At 67.2% G+C, this 16,334-nt stretch overlaps 1 protein-coding gene across 4 annotated transcripts in view; it reads right to left on the bottom strand.

Annotated features, from left to right (window-relative positions):
• Positions 1 to 16,334, bottom strand: part of LOC141942320 (dedicator of cytokinesis protein 2-like) — a 67,870-nt gene that overhangs the window by 2,029 nt on the left and 49,507 nt on the right. For 3 of the 4 annotated variants that reach the window (XM_074865299.1, XM_074865298.1, XM_074865297.1), the window contains exons 29-48: positions 9,262 to 9,360; positions 8,890 to 8,984; positions 8,681 to 8,759; positions 8,454 to 8,554; positions 8,233 to 8,291; positions 7,362 to 7,510; positions 6,043 to 6,128; positions 5,274 to 5,430; positions 4,943 to 4,983; positions 4,649 to 4,739; positions 4,451 to 4,570; positions 3,801 to 3,890; positions 3,562 to 3,666; positions 2,696 to 2,837; positions 2,447 to 2,528; positions 2,258 to 2,342; positions 1,946 to 2,032; positions 662 to 838; positions 460 to 543; positions 197 to 334 (exon numbers count right to left, since the gene is read on the bottom strand). In XM_074865299.1, coding sequence (XP_074721400.1) covers positions 197 to 334; positions 460 to 543; positions 662 to 838; positions 1,946 to 2,032; positions 2,258 to 2,342; positions 2,447 to 2,528; positions 2,696 to 2,837; positions 3,562 to 3,666; positions 3,801 to 3,890; positions 4,451 to 4,570; positions 4,649 to 4,739; positions 4,943 to 4,983; positions 5,274 to 5,430; positions 6,043 to 6,128; positions 7,362 to 7,510; positions 8,233 to 8,291; positions 8,454 to 8,554; positions 8,681 to 8,759; positions 8,890 to 8,984; positions 9,262 to 9,360 — 2,067 coding nt within the window. Of the gene's footprint in view, positions 1 to 196; positions 335 to 459; positions 544 to 661; positions 839 to 1,945; positions 2,033 to 2,257; positions 2,343 to 2,446; positions 2,529 to 2,695; positions 2,838 to 3,561; positions 3,667 to 3,800; positions 3,891 to 4,450; positions 4,571 to 4,648; positions 4,740 to 4,942; positions 4,984 to 5,273; positions 5,431 to 6,042; positions 6,129 to 7,361; positions 7,511 to 8,232; positions 8,292 to 8,453; positions 8,555 to 8,680; positions 8,760 to 8,889; positions 8,985 to 9,261; positions 9,361 to 16,334 lie in introns of those variants that run through there. The other variant, XR_012628607.1, reaches the window with a different exon arrangement.

Raw genomic sequence — 16,334 nt, forward strand, 5'->3', positions numbered from 1 at the left:
TGCTGCCCCCCTGGGCAGGCAGGGACCCGAAGGACACAGTGCCCCTCACTCTGTTGCTGCTGCAGCCCCAGCCCCATCGGGCCGTTCCCTGCTGCCCCAGACCTACACTGGCCTGTCCAGTGTCACCCGTGGGTGCCACGCACCACCCGTGTGGCCCTGGCTGCGCCTGCCCCGTGCTCGCCACGCCAGCACTCACCATCTCCCGCACCCCATACTGGCTCTCCACCTTGGCCCGCAGCTGCACGAAGCACTGCTCCATGCGCTCGTGGAAGGGCCGCAGGTCCTCCGTCACCTTCCGCCCATGGATCCGGATTCCTTCTGCCAGCAGCGGGGTCTGCAGGAGAATGGGGACGGGTCGGCCTGGGCTCATGGGGCCCCCGCGGGACAGGGACACGGGGCACTCGGTGCCCCAGGGCAGCTGCTCCCCTCCGGCCGCCGGGCAGATGCGGGGGGCTCTACCTGCCAGGCGATCAGGTCCTTCAGCTTCTCGATGTTCCCCTCATCCTCAGGGTGGTCCTGCAGGTAGGACTCCTGGAAAAAGGCCTGCGACACCCCCCCTCAGTCCTGCTGACGGGCTGGCTCGGCTCCATGCAGGCAGGGATGGAGCGAAGCGCTGCCAGTGACAGTCGCCGGCCCCCGTGCAGCCCCCACGTGTCCTCACCGTTTCGTACTTGGCGAAGCCACCCATGACCGCAGGGTCCACGATGCCGTTGAGCAGCATGGAGAGCGGGTTGACGGGCAGGCTGGGGTCGTTCTGGTGCCGGTTGATCTCACTCATAATTTTCTCATTTGTTTTCATCATGGTCTCGATGGCGTTTTCCAGTGGGGAGATGCTGGTCTGTGCCCAGGGAGGGAGGGAGGGAGGGTCAGCAGCTAGCTGGCCCAGCAGCCTGCCTGTCCTGGGCAGGGTGGTCACCCCCGGCATCAGCTGCCTGGAGCACTGCATGTGCTTGTCCCCGGCTCCAAGCACAGGCCGCTGGCAGGCGCGAGCTGCCGGGAAACCTGGGTAAATGTTGCTTGGGGAGGGGGGCAGCTGCGCAACAGCAGCCGCAGCAGACACAGGCACGTGTGGCTGCACTGGTGCAGTCCTGAGCAGCACAGCGGCCCCGTAACAGCCCGGGGCCTTTCGGGTGTCTCCACTGCTGCAGCACCTGAGGCACCCCAGACTTTGGCCGAGCAGCTCCCTGACGGAGGCATAAAACCCACTCGTGGAGCTGCTGTCGGCAGCACCGGGGTTGCTGTGGTCTGCTGACACTCCTCCAGTGCCTCTGCCCTCCCTGCGTGTGGTGTCCTGCTTCCCAGGGAGGAGATGTGCGTCCCGGGGGCTGAGCCCCACAAACCAGTCCCTGTCACTGGGTTGATGCTACCGGCACCAGCCGACAGAGGCTGTGGGTGCCCCGAGTGCCGGGGTGTCTCCGTGCCCAGTGCCAGCAGTGGCCGGGGGACGTGGCTGGGGACAGCGTTCCCGCCTGGCACGGGCCTGTGGTCAGTGCTGGAGCTGGGGCAGTGGGGGCCCAGGCGATGCTGGGGGGGGTTATCCCCCGCTGCTGGGTAGCCGGGCTCTGAGCTCGCAGGGGGCAGGGCGCTGCTCTTGCACCCCGCTCTGCAGGCGCAGGCTGCACACGGGAGCTGGGTCCACTCTGCCGCACGCGCTGCCCCGGGTGACGCACCCAAGGGGCCGCAGGGGCATGGCAGCCAGCGGGGAGCCGCGGGGTTCAGGGTGGGCTGGATCGGGCTCGTACTGGGCACAGAGCCGGCCAGAGCGCAGGGCTGGGCTGGGCTCAGCCGGGGCAGCAGGCAGGACACGCTCCCCGCACTCTGGCTCGAGCTTGGGAAGCGTGGAAGGGGCTGGGGGCAGCACGCCCGCCTGCATCTGGGGTTTGTGATGCTGCTGAGGGCAGGGATGCCCTGGGAGGGGCCCACTCCCCCCACGCCCCCTCCTCACCGTGGTGGTGGAGGTCACCGCGAACCAGCGCAGGATGCCGGGCAGGGGGTAGGCTGTCACAAAGGTCGTCCGCTCGATCCACATGGTCTGCAGGGAGGGCAGGAGGGTGACTGCTGCCCTCTGCCCCATCACCCTGGGACACCCCTGGCTGCCCTGTGGGGCAGAGGGCTCCCACCTCCCCTTCCCGTGGGCACGGGACTGCCACCTTCCCCATCCCAGCACTGGGAGAACCCCTGTCTCTCCTGCATCCTCCTTCCTCTGGACCCCCCGCTCCCCCGTCCCTCCCAGCCGGGGGGTCCCAGCAGCACTCACTGCAAATTCATTGTCTGGATCCTTTGGGCCTTTCTTGAAGGGCCGCGAGTAGCTGAACTTCTGGACGTGGTTGGCTTTATAGAAACTGTCGGGGAGGGAGAGGAGGAGAGCATGGGAGGGGTCCCCCCCATTGTGTCCCCTCCGACATGGAGCAGAGCGGGTGGACCCTGTCCACCCCCAGGCACTCACTTGGTGATCTGCTCTGGGATGCTCCGGTCCTTGAACCGGAGCTTGGCCTCCTCCACCGGCTGCACGGTGAAACACTGGATATCTGCGGGAGTGAAGGAGCCGCGGGCACAGATGGTGGGGACAGGGGCTTCAGGAGAGAGGAGCCCCGGGGCCGAGGGGGAGAGCCCCAGGGGTGTGGGGACCCACACGGGGAGTGATGGCAGAGGGGACAAGCCGCCCTCCAGCCCCATCCCCACACTTGGAGGATACACTGCCCCGGGGAGCCCGTGATGTCCTGGCCAGGCGGGGACGTGCTCTTCAGCTTCTCGGCGTTGGGGAAGGGGCTCAGCAGCCGCATCTCAAAGTCCTCCCGGCGCTCATACTCCTTGCCCCGGTAAATGAAGACCTTGTTCTGTGGGGTAGGAAGATGTCAGCCTGTCCCAGCGCTGCGGAGCGGGGCCGGGGAGCCACAGGGCGTTAGGGGTGTGGGTGCTGAGGCTGAGCCCTTTGCTGAGTGGGAGAACCCCCTCTCAGAAGAAGTTTTTCCCCAAACCCAGCAACTGGAGGAAAAAGGAATTAAAGGGTGGGCTGGCTTGGGCAGAGAGGGCTCTGGAGCAAAGGCCTCTGGCCGGGCACAGAGTGACTGGGGTCTGCGGTCAGTGGATACAGAAACCACCCAGGAGACAGCGAGGAGCCCTTGAAACCCACCCTGACCTCTGTGAGGATGATGCTGCCCCCCCTGTGGCCGTAACGGCGGGGTAGGAAAATAAGGTGCTGAGCAAGCCCCCACCTACAGCACCATGCTGCAGGGACGGGGAGAGGGTCGGTGGGGAGAGGGTCGGCAGGGAAAGGGTCGGCAGGGTTCCTGCAGTGACCCTGGAGGTACCCAAACCTGTTCCTAAGTAGCACAGACCCATCTCTGCAGCACAGGTACGACACGACGCACAGCCCCCGCAGCCCAGACACGACGACACAGACCAGCACGGGGGACCCGGCCGACACTACCACCCCAGCGAGGGGCCCCGTCTGCGGGGTCAGTGCGGGGGCTGGGCCCAGGGGGATCCATCCAGAGACGGCCGTGGCCACGAGGCTCATCCCGGGTGCCGGCACTGTGCCGGGGAGCTGGAGCTGCCTACCCGGAGGAAGGTGGGGAAGCCCTGCCCGTAGTAGCCCACGGCGAAGTAGTCCGGGCTGGGCCGCAGCACTTTCAGGATCTTCTCGTAGAACTTGGCTTCTCGCTGCTGCAGGGGGAGAGGGGCAGGAGTGGGGATGGGACGGGGCCCTGCCATGGGATGGGAGCCCTGCGGCCCCCCCAGCTCACGGTCCCCCAGACTGCTCTGCCGGCAGCCACCCCCCAGCCCGGCTGAGCACTCACCAGGATGTCACTCAGCATCTCGTAGTCGAAGACTTCGCTCTCGTACTGCTCCGCCAGCTCCTTGCAGATGTGGATGGCCTCCTCCCACATCTGCGGGAGATGGGGCCAGGGCGGGGGCCCCGCGGTGCGGGGTGAGCTGGGGTGCGGGTGGCACTGGGACTTCCAGAAGAGACCAGCCCCATCTGTGGGGGCACCTGCACCCCTGCTCCTGAGCGAGGGGCCAGGGCTCTCCCCGTGCAGCTGCGGGTCCGGCTGGGCAGCAGCGGGACTCCAGCCCCTGAGGCCCCTGCCCAGGCCAGACCCTCTCCTGGGGTGCCTCTTCCCCTGGGTAGCACCAGGGCTGGGGAATGGGGATGAGGAGGGGGTGGATTGGGATGGGATGGGATGGGATGGGATGGGATGGGATGGGATGGGATGGGATGGGATGGGATGGGATGGGATGGGATGGGATGGGAGGAAGGACAGATGCGGCTGTGGGGTGAACCACCAGCCCAGGTCGCTGCGGGGCAGCTCCAGCCCCCCCCAGCGGTGGGGTGGGTGGTTGGGCCGTGCTGAGACCGGGGGCTTGGAGCCGGGCCTGCCCTGGGACAGAGCAGCTCCCACCGGCGGGGCAGGGCGAGGGGGCTTCTGGGGCGCGCGGCCGCGCTGACCTTGCCCTTGTCGAAGTAGTCGATGATCTGGTTGTAGAGAGCCTCCTTCAGCTGGCGCTGGGTGTGCAGGCTGGGGCTGTGCAGGCCCTGCATGGGGGCTGTGTTCGCATCCTCCGACCACTGCGTGGGGGCAGCGGGAGCCCGTCACGCCGAGCCCCTGGGCGCCGGCTGGACAGCCCCCGCACCCCCGTACCCCACCTTGAGGAGCCGGGCATGCAGCAGCAGGGTGTAGGCTCCCTCCGTGTAGTTCTCATAGCTGACGTGCAGGTCCTTCAGCTTGTACAGGTACCTGGGAGCAAGGACACCACAGCCGGCGCAGCTCAGGGTCTGGCCCTGCTCCCCATGGGGCAGCATCCCCCACCCCCACCCCCACCCCCATCCCCTCTGCCCGCTCCAACATCTCCATCCCACATGGATGGTGGGGCTGGGGCAGCTCGGGGCCCTGGGACCCCTCACTCCGGGGTGATGCCGGGCTCCCCAGGTCCCGCTCACCTGATGTACATGGCCTGGCGGTCGATCTCCTTGTAGAAATTCTGGGGAAGAGCAGACAAGGCTGTTCTGAGTGAGCCCAGGAGGGGCCACGTGCCGCAGCCCCCCTCTCTCCCACACCTTGCTCTGGGTCACGGTGCTGCCGGGACCGTCCCTGCGCAGGGAATGGGCTGCCCTCGGCAGCGGGGAGCTGCACGTGCCTCCCAGCAAACACCTCCAGGGGGGACACCGGGTCTGGCATCGTGTGCCCCCCATCTCTGCTGTGCCTGGGGGGGGCCGAGGGGGAAACGGGGCTGAGCCCTGGGGGAGATGGGGGCACAGGGCAGGTGCCCACCAGGAGGTTGACAGTGCAGCTCATGCTGTAGGTTTTGTTCTCGTCGTTCATAACAGCCCGGTAGTCGAGGAGCCGCTCCAGGAGCCCCGTCACCAGCTCAACGAAGTTCTCCCCGGCCTTGGCCAGCTCAGGGTGTCTCCGGCAGCAGCTGAGCAGGCTGGGGAGAAGAGGGGGTCAGGGGTCTCACGGCATCTCAGCTCCGCAACGCTCCCACCACTGCCCCGGCTCAGCTCCCCCAGGGTGCAGGGAGTTACGGGGGGCGGGGGGGGGTGGGGGGTGCAGCCCCCCCCCAACAAGGGATGAAAAGCCACACTTGATATGCAGCGAGACAGTGAGCCCTGTGCTGTCCCCCACCAGGCACATCAGGGATGGGGGAGGGACCTGACAGCTCCAGCCACCCGCACACAAATCCGTGGTGGGCACCACGGGACAGGAGCAAGGGCAGGGCAGGGGCAATTCCTGGGGCAGGAGCATTGGCGGGGGGCAGGCAGGGGCATCACCAGAGGCAGGGCAGGGGCAATTCCTGGGGCAGGAGCACTGAGGGGGACAGGCAGGGGCAGGCTGGCCAGGGCAGCAGCGGTGTGCAAGGGGCAGAGGATGCTGCTGGGGCAGCAGCCTCCCTCCACTCAGGCCCCACTCCCCCCAGAGAGGCAGGCTTTGGGTCAGAGGAGAAGTGGGGCGGCCGGGATTCAGGCGGGGCAGGGGGATGGTGGGCAGCAGAGGGTTGTGCCCTGGAGAGAAGGTTGCGGGGACGTGGCTGCACACTCACATGCTCTCAAAAAGCTGCTTGTACTGCTCATCCCCGCGGCCGCCCTCCACCTCGCTGTCCAGCTTGCGCAGGATCTCATCCTCAAACTGCAGAGGCACGTGTGAGCGCGGCCGAGGAGCCGAGGCGGGGCTGAGCTGGGCCCCAGGCTGCCGCGGCTGCAGCCCCCAGCACACGGGGACAGGAGGGGCTGCAGGAGCTGGAGCCAGCTCGAGCCCCCCGCACCCCCTGGCTCAGCGGCCGCAGCCCTTTCCCCCGGGGCTGCCCGGCACAGACGGGTCCCTGTCCCCCCCCGGCCACGCCGCTCCCCAGTGCAGATGGGTCCCCACGCTGCCCTGGCACAGACAGGGCCCCATCCTGCTCTCTGCATCCCTGACTCGGTCCCCAGTCCCCATCTTGCTCCTGTGCTGGCCTTGTCACTGTCCCACACAGCCGGGGCCCGGCTGGCCCCAGGGGTCTCTGGGCAGTGCCCTGTGCCCCCGAAAGCCCCCATCTCCCAGCTGATGCTCAGCCTTCAGGTCCATGGGGTTTGTGCTCCAGCTGCAGCCAACGGACCCAAAATCCCGGGGGATCCTGCACGAGCATGGTCCGGGATGGGGGGCCTCAGACTTTGCCTCCACACTGGGTCCCTCCGGGGTCCCAAACTCGGGGGTCCTTCTCCCCCTGGGCCAGGGGCACTGCCATGGTCGGCTCCTGAGCCACAGAACCCCTGTGCCACGACAGCTTGGGGACATCCCCCGCAAAGGCCTCAGGTCTGAGCCCCGCTGTGCCCACCCTGCTCCTCCAGCACAGCCCTGTGTGCGAGCCGGAGCGAGGGAAGGGGCTGCAGCAGGATCTGTGTCACTGCGGCTCCGAGGACAGCCCCAGCCCCCCTCCTGCCACGGGACACCCCAACGCGGGGAAAGGCTTCCAGCTCAGAAGAGCAAACGCCACCTCATCAAAAACTGGAAACGCATTTTGCGTGGGGAAATCTCACAGCAATGGGGGAAGAAGCCGAGTGGGAATCAGAGGTTTGTGCAGACCTCCCCCCTTGCTGTGTTCTTGTTTCCAGGCAGTGCTGGGATGGGATGAGTGGGTGATGCCTGACCTGTCCCTGCTCATCCCTGGGAAATCTTCTGCGTCACCTGGCAGCTCTCCCTGCTCCCCATGTCCCTGCCCGCCCCCTCGTCCCTGTCCCTCGTCCCTCCCTCCTGAAGCTCCACATCCCAGGATGGAAGGGGAGGCTGAGCATTGCTTCCACCCACCCTCAAGGGGATGGGCCAGCGCGGGTGAGGAGCAGGACCCTGCCGCGCTGGCCTCCTGCCACAGCCGCGGGTACTCACCCGGCTGAAGCTGCTGGTCAGCTGGTACTCGCAGAGCATCATGTCAAAGAAGATGGGGATGGTGGACTTGCGCAGCTCCAGCTCCGGCACGAGCGTCATCTCCAGGATGGGGCCCACCATGCCTGGGATGAACTCAATCTTGCGGTGGCCTGGGGAGGGCAGGGAAGGCTGGGGGGGCTCTTCCAGCCTGCTCCGTGTGGTCAGCCCTGGCCCGGGGCCCCGCGGCTGCAAAGGGCAGCAACGCGTGGAAGAGGCAGGGGAGCAGCGCTGGGGGTCTGCTGATGCGTGGCAGAGCCGGGCAACCCCCCAGGGCAGCCACGCTGCTGGGCCGGTAATGCCGTACGGCCAGGAGAGCATGGCAAACACGTGGCCGTGGCACCATCAGCTGGGGCTGTGCTGGCGTCCCGGAGGCCCTGGCACGTGTGAACAACCCATGTGGGAGCCCGCAGGACTGGGGAAGGGGAAGGCAGGGCTGCAGGCAGATGCCAGCCCCGAGAGGGGAGGCTGCCTGCAGGGAGTGCAAGCTCATGGCCGGCTGCAGCGCCTGCGGGCTTGCACACCCATGGCCTTGCACGCCTGCAGATATGTGCATCGTACACGCTCACATAGCCCACAGATTGCACGTCCTGTAGCATCCCACGGGCTGCACATCCCACAGGCTGCACATCCCATGGGCTCGCCCACCCGCAGATTCACACGCCTGCCAATTCACACGCCTGCAGGCTTACACACCCTGCTCGTGCCTGTGGGCTCCCACACCCCACACTGGCAACCCCCCCACTCCCCAGCGCCCATTTTGGGGCCAGGCTGGTGGACACCAGCCTGCAGAGACTCGCCAAGCCTCCTCGCTGCCGGCCACACCGCGGCTCACCTAGGTTGTACCACATGTCCCGAATGGAAGCTCCGATGGCGGCTCTCATGTCCCCATACCTGCCGGGGCGGGTGTGGTTAGCATCGCTCCGCAGCCCCAGGCACAGCACCCAGGCCAGGGGCCCGAGCACAGCCCAACCGGCTCATCCCAAAATCCCTGAGCGTGGCAGTGGGCTGGGGCAGGGACACGAAACCGAGAGGAGGGCAGCAAAGGCGACTCACTTGGCCAGGATGCTGTTGCGCTTGGCCTGGGAGAAGTTCTCAAGCTGCAGGGAGTCCTGGGTGAGGAAAGCCACGGCCAGGTGGAAATAGTTGTTCCAAAGCTGCGGGGAAAAAATGGGGACAAATGCCAGGCTGGGTGGCACGGGGGGCTGGGGGGGCAGGCTGGGTCCCCTCCCCGGCACCCCCAGGGCATGGGCAGCCCCGGGGCTGGGGCAGCGTCCGCTCACCTGCAGCTCGAAGCTGCTGTTGCTCAGGAACATCTCGGTCAAGGTGGTGGCAAACTGGTTGATGGCACGCAGGAACTCCCTGCGGGGAGTGTGGGGGGGTGAGCTCGTCTGGGGCTGCCCGGCACAGCCGTGCCCGTGTGCCCTCTGCCAGCCTCTTGCTCCAGCCCCAGCATCCGCCTGCGGGTCCCTCCCAGTGCAGCGGCCCTCACCGGTTCTGCACCATGTTCATCACCACCCAGTCGGAGGGGTACACCGTTTTGCCAATCAGGTCCTTGAAGAGGATGAAGGTCTCCATGAGGAAGTCCTGCCGGGGAGGAGGAGGAGGAGGAGGCGTCAGGAGATGGGGTCCACCGCGGTGCCCTCCCGGGGCGATGCCGTGCTGAGCACCGGCACTGGGAGCCACCCCGGCACCACCCGACAGCGGGAGCTTCCCCTGCGCGGAGCGGGGACGGGGCTGTGCTGGGGTCTGGGACGGAGAGGACCAGGGCCGGGTGCCCGGGGGCAGGCGGGACACTGGGACCAGCGGGGTGGAGAGGAAGGGAGGTGACGGCGACGGCGGGCGCGGGTCTGGTGGCACTCACCATCAGCTCGGGCCGGGAGGGGAAGGCCCTGATGTAGGAGCTGTAGTGGTCCTTGTCCATCTGGCTCAGGATGGCGGCCATGCAGGCCACGTAGTGACTCTGGGGGAGCGGGGCTGCTCAGGTGCCGCTGAGGCCCCGCGCCCAGCACTGGGGGGGTGTGGGGGGCCGAGGGGGGCCCCACACACCCCTCCGTGTCCCCACGCACCCCTCCGTGTCCCCTCAGTCAGTCTGTCCCCCAGAGCCCTGGCTGCCAGGGTACCCTCGTCCCTCAGACCTCTGCTCCTGCCCCCGCAGCCCAAACTGAGCAGCAGCTGAAACCGGAAAGCCAAGGGGGTCCTGGTCACTGGACAGGGGTGTTGGTGTCGCCAGGATCCTCCTGAGTGCTGCTGGTTCCGGCAGTGGCCAGCTGCTGGTTCGGGCAATGGCCAGCCGCTGGTTTGGAAGGTGGCCAGCCACTGGTTTGGTGGCGGCCAGCCGCTGGTTCAGGCAGTGGCCAGCCACTGGTTCGGGTGATGGCCAGCCTCTGGTTTGGGCAGTGGCCAGCCGCTGGTTCTGGTGGTGGCCAGCCACTGGTTCTGGCAGTGGCCAGCTGCTGATTCGGGCGGTGGCCTGCCGCTGGTTCGGGCAGTGGCCAGCTGCAGTGCCAAGCTCAGGGACGCTCTGGCAGGGATGCAGCAGAGTCAGCGCGTGGGGAAGCTGCAACCAGCATCAATGGCAGAGCAAGGGCACTGACACCCCGCGCCCCCCCGCCAGCGCCACCTGCGCCGGGGAACGCACAAACCAACCCAGTGGCCCCGGCAGCGCTGTGGAGTGTTGGGGACGGGCAGAGCCGGGCTGGGTCGGGTCACTCAGTGTGGGGGGGAAGCCTGGCACCGCCGGGGCCAATGCTTGGCCACTGTTATTATTACAGACCCAGTTCTCAGCAGTGCCCAGCGTAGCCCGTGTGTGACTGCTCAGCCGGAGAAGTGTCCTGGGGGTGCTCCCAGGGCTGGAAACTGTGGGGAATGGCGGCTATTTCTGGGGGTAAGAGCATCATCTGGCAGGCTCAGGAGGAGCGAAGGCCCTGCCGTGCCCCAGTGCCGCCGCCAGAGCTTTGTGGGCGGCTTCACGTGCCAACCCTTCCCCGGAGACTGTGGTGCCGTGAGCGCTGCGAGGGCACCCCAGGCGCTGAGCGTCGCTGCCCGTCCCGCCTGCAAGGCAGTGAGCACGAAGTGCTGGCAAAGCAGGGAAAGGGCCACAAATCCACCCATATCCCCTGAGGGGCCGTGTGTGCGATGCCAGGGTGCCCTGAGAGACCCTGGGGGGAGCCGGGGTCACCCTCCCCGCTGACAGAGCCCAGCCTGAGCCTTTGCCAGGGTTCTGGGGGGCCGTTTCTCATGTACCAGCCAGGGGTGCACATCCCCCCCATCACCCCATCCCGTGGGGAGCCTGGGGCAAGGCAGGAAGGCGGCGGGGGGAAACTTTTACTGCAAACCAGACTTTTCTGGGGATTTGATGAGATTGGTTCAGTCATCTGGGAAGAGCTGTTCGGGTGGCAGCTGGAACTAGACCGAGGTGAACTCCCTGCACCACCCGCTACACCCTCTCCAAGGGAAACTGTATTTTCATTGAAATTACACCCCGGTGCACACTCGGACACAGGCCGGGGCCTGTCCTGGGGCTGGTGCGTGCGGGTGGAGCAGGCCCACTGCAGCACGTGGACCCCGGACTCGCGGGGTGGTCCCCGACAAACGGTCCCCGACAGCCCCAGCCCCAGCACGGCCCCGGCGGGACGGGCTGAGAGAGGGTGAGAGGGTCTGGGGGCTCGGGGGGGCTGCTCTCGGGGGGGTGCTGCATTCCGGGGGTGCTGCACCCCCACCGCCTGCTCCTCAGCCGGGGGTCCCAGCCCAGCCCCTGCCCGCTTCCGTGCCACCGCCTCCCCCGGTGCCCACGGCCGCGACCCCCGCCCCGGGGCGGGCACGGGCCGTTCCCGGGGGCTCCCGGGCCAGGGGGCGGGGGACGGGGGCTGGGCCCCACCGTGCGCCGGCCCCGAGCACCGGACCGGCCACGGTGCCTGCACCCACACCCCCACCCCCGGGGCAGGCGCTGCCCAGAGCCTCGGCGGCCTCGGCCCGGGTCAGCTCTGCCCGACACGGCGGAGCAGCGCTGGGTGCGACCGGCACCGGCACCGGCACCGGCACCGGGGGTGCAGCCATCGCCCCGCCCGGGGGTCCCGGCCCAGGCAGGACCCGGCCGAGAGGCCGCCGGTTCCGGTGCTCCGGGGCTCGGCGCGGACCCCGCATCCCGCCGCCTCGGCTCCGCCCCGGCCCCGCCCCCGGCGGCCCCGCCCCGGTACCGGCGAGCTCGCGCGGCCCCGCCCCGCCGCTGCCCGACCCGCGCCGCCGCCGCCGAGCTCCAGGTACCGGTCGCGCCGGGGAGCGGGGGGGGGCCGCGGCGGCGGCCGGGCCGGGCTCTGCGGGAACCGGCCCTGCGGCGGCCGCTCGCTGCACCGGGAGCGCCGCGGCAGCGGCACCGGGACCGGGACCCTGGGCGGCGGCGGCGGCGGCGGCGGCGGGGGGACCCCGGGGCCGGGAACCGCGGGGCGGTACGGGGAGAGCCCCGAAACCGGGACTCCGCGGCGGTGCGGCGACCCCCGGGGCCGGGAGCCGGCGGCAGCGGCCCGAGGGATGCGCGGGGGCCGGCGGGGCCGGGGCGCGGGGCCGGGCTGGGGCGGCGCTGGGGGGGATCCGCGGTGCCCCTTCCCCCCGGCCGCTGGTGCCCGGCCCCGGCGCCCCGATCTGCCGCGGGTCGCAGCGCTGCCCGGGTCCTGCCCTCTTCTGCCTCACCGAGCGGGAGCTGCCCGGGGGGCACGGCGGTGGTGGCACCCCCCGCCGAGCACCCTACTCTGGGCGCCCGACACTGAGCACCCCGTGCCGAGGAGGGCGGTGACACCCCGCACCGAGCGAGCCACCGGCTGCCATCGCAGGGGTCTCTGGGGGGGCCCCGGCCACGCTGGAGGCGCGTGGTGCAGCCAAGGGACATGAATCCGTGTCGAGAACTGCCGTGTTCGAGGGGCCGAAGACCCCCGAGGGCCAGGCCCCCACACTGCCCCCCGGCCCGTGGTCCCCTGCTTGCCCCGCAGCTCCCTGCGGCCTCGCTTGGCCCCACAGCTGGTGCTCCGCTCCCCCCGTGTTAGGAGACGCGTCTGTCTGCCGGGGCCGCACTCGGTTGACACACGCACACGCGTGACCCCCGGGATGTCACTCCCGGTACCGCACATGGCGCTGACGCCGGCCGAGGGTATGGCTGCTGGCGCTGGAGGGATTCAGCCCACGTTGCTCCCAGCAGCTCCCAGCGCCGTGCTTGGCGCTCAAGGCCTCTGCCTGCCGGGGGGGCTTCGGCAGACGCAGGGCCGACTGCAGCCCTACCTGCTCCCCGTGGAACTGGGAGGCACAGCTCTCAGGGCTGCCCCAGTCCCTCTCCTCCCCACGGGAGCGCCCACAAAACCCTGTTAGTGCTGTGGCTCCTCGCAGAGGTGCGGGGGAGCCCAGAGGAGAGGTCACCAGGGAGAGGAGAGGCTTCCAGCGGAGCCCTTTTTGTGTTGGGAGCACGAGGTGGACACGGATGAGTAGTCACCAGGACCTGGGCTTTGCCAGCGTGTGCCCGCACGGGGACGGCGGGTCTCAGCCAGGCTGCCGCTGGCAGAGAGTGCTCCTTGCCGGCAGCTCCCGGCCGTCTCCACGGTTGTCACCTCCCAGGGCCACGGCAGTGAGGCCCCCGGGACAGCTGTGGTGGCGGGGACACTGGGGACTGCCGGCTGCGCTCCCTCCCTGCTGGCGCTGCCCAAGGAGAGGGGCCGGAGAGCTGCCAGGAAGGGGGTTCTGGGCAGAGCCGGGCTTAGGCTGGCACCCGCCGGCCCTTCCCGGCGTGTCTCCTCTCTGCGGGAAGCGTTCCATCCTTCCAGTGCGTGGATTTAAACACAGGAGCTTCTTTAGGCTGAGGTTATCTTCTTTATGAATTATAATTATTATAATTATTTAATAGTACGGTAGCATCCAGAGGCCACAAATAATTAGTGGGTCTATTCCCATCTGTAGTAATGATGCTACTTCAGCCCTAAGCAGTGCTTTTGGACAGGGTCTTGCGTCTTTAGGGAGCCGGTCCGTATTGCTGTTCTGATGGCTGGTGGGTGGGTTGGGAAACCGAGGCACATGGTGAAGAAGGACACTTGCTAATTCCTAAATTCCCCTGGTAGCCGGTGTTGTCTAAAGCGCATAAAGATAAAGGGGGGACTGACTGCTAGGTGGCATTGGAAATCTACTTAAAGGCAGGAATTTGTATTCTGAAACGACGTTCTCCCTCTCCGTGCTGGGAGGCTGCAGCCGCAGAGGCCTCCCGCGCTGGCTGCCGGGATGGGGCTGCCCCTCGGGGGGTGCTGCTGGCGCCCAGGGCCGAGCCCCCAGGACTGGCGCACGCCGGGTCGGCGCGGTCACCTCTGCGAACTGCTGGGCGGCGAAGCCTTTCCAGTTTTTTCCAGAAATGTGCTTCGGGGACAGCTTGTGGCTTTCTAATACGATTTCTGGCATGCGAAGGAGCGCAGGGAGTCCCAGTCTGTCAGGGCTCCCCAGCCCAGCCGGCGGCTCTGCTTCGCTGTGGTGGTTTTTGGCTCCAGACGGGCGCCGGGGCACGGTCCTCTGGGGTGGGACATTCCTCCCCGGGGGAGCGTGGAGTGGTGGGGGGTCCTGTGCTGAGCTGTGAGCTCTGTCTCCCGCGGCCTTTGCGCCATGTCCTACTTCCCTCGCCCTGTAACCACTGCAGGAACAGCCCGTGTCAGGGTGCTGGCGGACCCCGCGTGCTTTGGTGCTGGCACTGCCCAAGCTCACACACTCTCCGGGCCAGATCTCCACGTCCGACGTTTTCCCACGGCTGTGCAAGGCATCTCCGGGACTCAGAGGAACGTGATACTGCCCACGCCACATTCGCTGGGTGAGCAGGGTGTTCTCCTCCTCCCACAGTGGTCTCTTCTCTAGCCCCTAGGAAAGGTGCTGAGGGACGCTCACCTGCTCTTCCGTGGCAGCTGAGGGAAGCTCCAGGACTGAATCAAACTCCTGACCTCATCCTGCTCCATACAGCCGCCCGTGTTCCCCTGGGTGGGTCACCCTACCTCTTCGTGTCTCCTTTTAAACGGTGATATCTGTGCTCCTCCCGGCAGGGAGCGGTGGGAGAGCAAGCAGGTAGCGGTGAGAACAGAGGCACTACTGTCGTGACAGCCATATGGGCATCCATGGGAGACAGAGGAATAATTTGGCTTCTGCAGGCTTTGTGCAGAGGCTTTGTACTTCACCGTGTCTCCTGGCCACGTAAACTCTCCATCTGATGGCACCAGCATGTCCCAGTTGAAGGAGAGAGGGGTCGAGGACCTCAGCATGCTGGGAGCGGGGTCTTGTTGCTTCTTCCCCAGTTGATGGGTCCCTTGCACCAGGCATTAGCTGCAGCCCATGTGGTGAGGGCAGCCGGGAGCCCCAGGCAGCCCTGGGGAGGTGCCCGCAGGGTGCCCAGGGGTGCTGGCGCTGCAGGGAGGTGGGTGGCGGGGGCTCCCTGCTCCGGCCGGGCGACCAGAGCCTTCTCCCAGGCCCCGTGGCTGGGAGAGTGACTAATTTTCCTGCAGAGCACTTCAGCCAGTGACCTAAATAGAGACGCGTGTGGATCCCTGGGCTCGTGAGAGCTGCCGCTTGCACCAGGCCCTGGCTGACACAGGAGAGGACCCGTGTGTTGGTGACACTCCCCGGGGTGCCGGGGGTGCTGCGGAGCACGAGGAGCCCAGAGCACTGCCCTGGCCGTGGGGCACTGCGCCTGCCGTCCTCAGCCGGGCCAGCCCGTGTGTTTCTGGTACAGTCCCCGGGTGTTTGAGCAGAGCCTAAGACCTTGCCTCGAACGGTCCCGGGGGGAGGAGGTCAAGCACTGCAGGTGTGCCGGGGGCTGCGAGGGCTGCGGGAGCCATGGGGAGCTGCTCTGGGGCATGTGAGCGGAGCGGGACCTGCTGAGCACTGCAACGTGCGGCTGGAGGAGGGACGCGTGTCCTCACTGCGAACGCGCGCGGGCTGAGCGCCGAGGAGGGGGAAGAGCTGCACAAGCGGAAGCACTATATTGGCACGAGCACAGTCGGATATAAACCGGCCGTGATGAAGTGCCTGCAAGAAATCAGAAGCGCTGAGAGCCTCCAAGCAGCCGGGCTCTGGAAGAGCCTCCAAGAGAACCGCAAGGGTAGGGCATGAGCTGGCTTTGTGGTAGAGCTTCCTCAGTGAGGAACTGGATTTCGGGTCTGCTTGCTGCCCAAGGAGATGCTCTTAGTCCTCCATCCGCAGCTCCCACAGATGCTCCAATCCGAGTACAAACGAGTCCTCTTGGAGCCAAGGCGGGATTAAGCTCTGCTGCTGAGTGATGTGTCATGAACCGGGCTCCTGCCCCGGCCTCCACTGAGAGCAAACGCCTCATCCTCCAGTGCCACCCCGATCCGTCGCCAGCAGCACCTCTCGCCTTTCCAGCCATCGGGAAAAGCAAAGGGTTTGTCCCAAGAGAAGCCGTTGTACCCAGCAAGTGGAGCTGGGTAATTAGCTGTTCTCTTCTGCAGTTCCAGGAGAATATGACTTCCTCTCTCATAAATCTAATCTCCTGGCTTCCTGCATCTTGAGGAGAAGATTTATGTGTCTGCTCTGGTTTTCCCTCTGCCACAGACATTACCAGGAGGACGAGGCAGGGGATGGGTGGAGAAAGGGCCAAAGCCGGCCAGGGGACAGGGAGGATTGTTGACAGGTGTGGGGGCAGCCGGACCCTCCGTCGGCACCTACGGTCCCGCGCTCAGTGGCCGTAGCTGGGGTCTGCCCAGCAGCCTCACCAGTCCTGGGCTGGTCTCTCCCACAGGACACCAACGTCCCTCGAGTCAGGATGAAGAGCTGAGCCCGGCCTTGCTGCCCCAGGGGAGGAGGAGGAGGAGGAGGCAGGCGGCCAGCTGGAAGCTTTCCCTCTGCTCTGTGATATTTTTGGTGGGTGCAGGTAACTTTCTGGACAGGACAGTGTGAAGCAGGGCTCTGTTC

The sequence above is a fragment of the Strix uralensis genome, chromosome 4, assembly GCF_047716275.1.
Source record: "Strix uralensis isolate ZFMK-TIS-50842 chromosome 4, bStrUra1, whole genome shotgun sequence".
Classification (NCBI taxonomy): Eukaryota; Metazoa; Chordata; class Aves; order Strigiformes; family Strigidae; genus Strix; species Strix uralensis.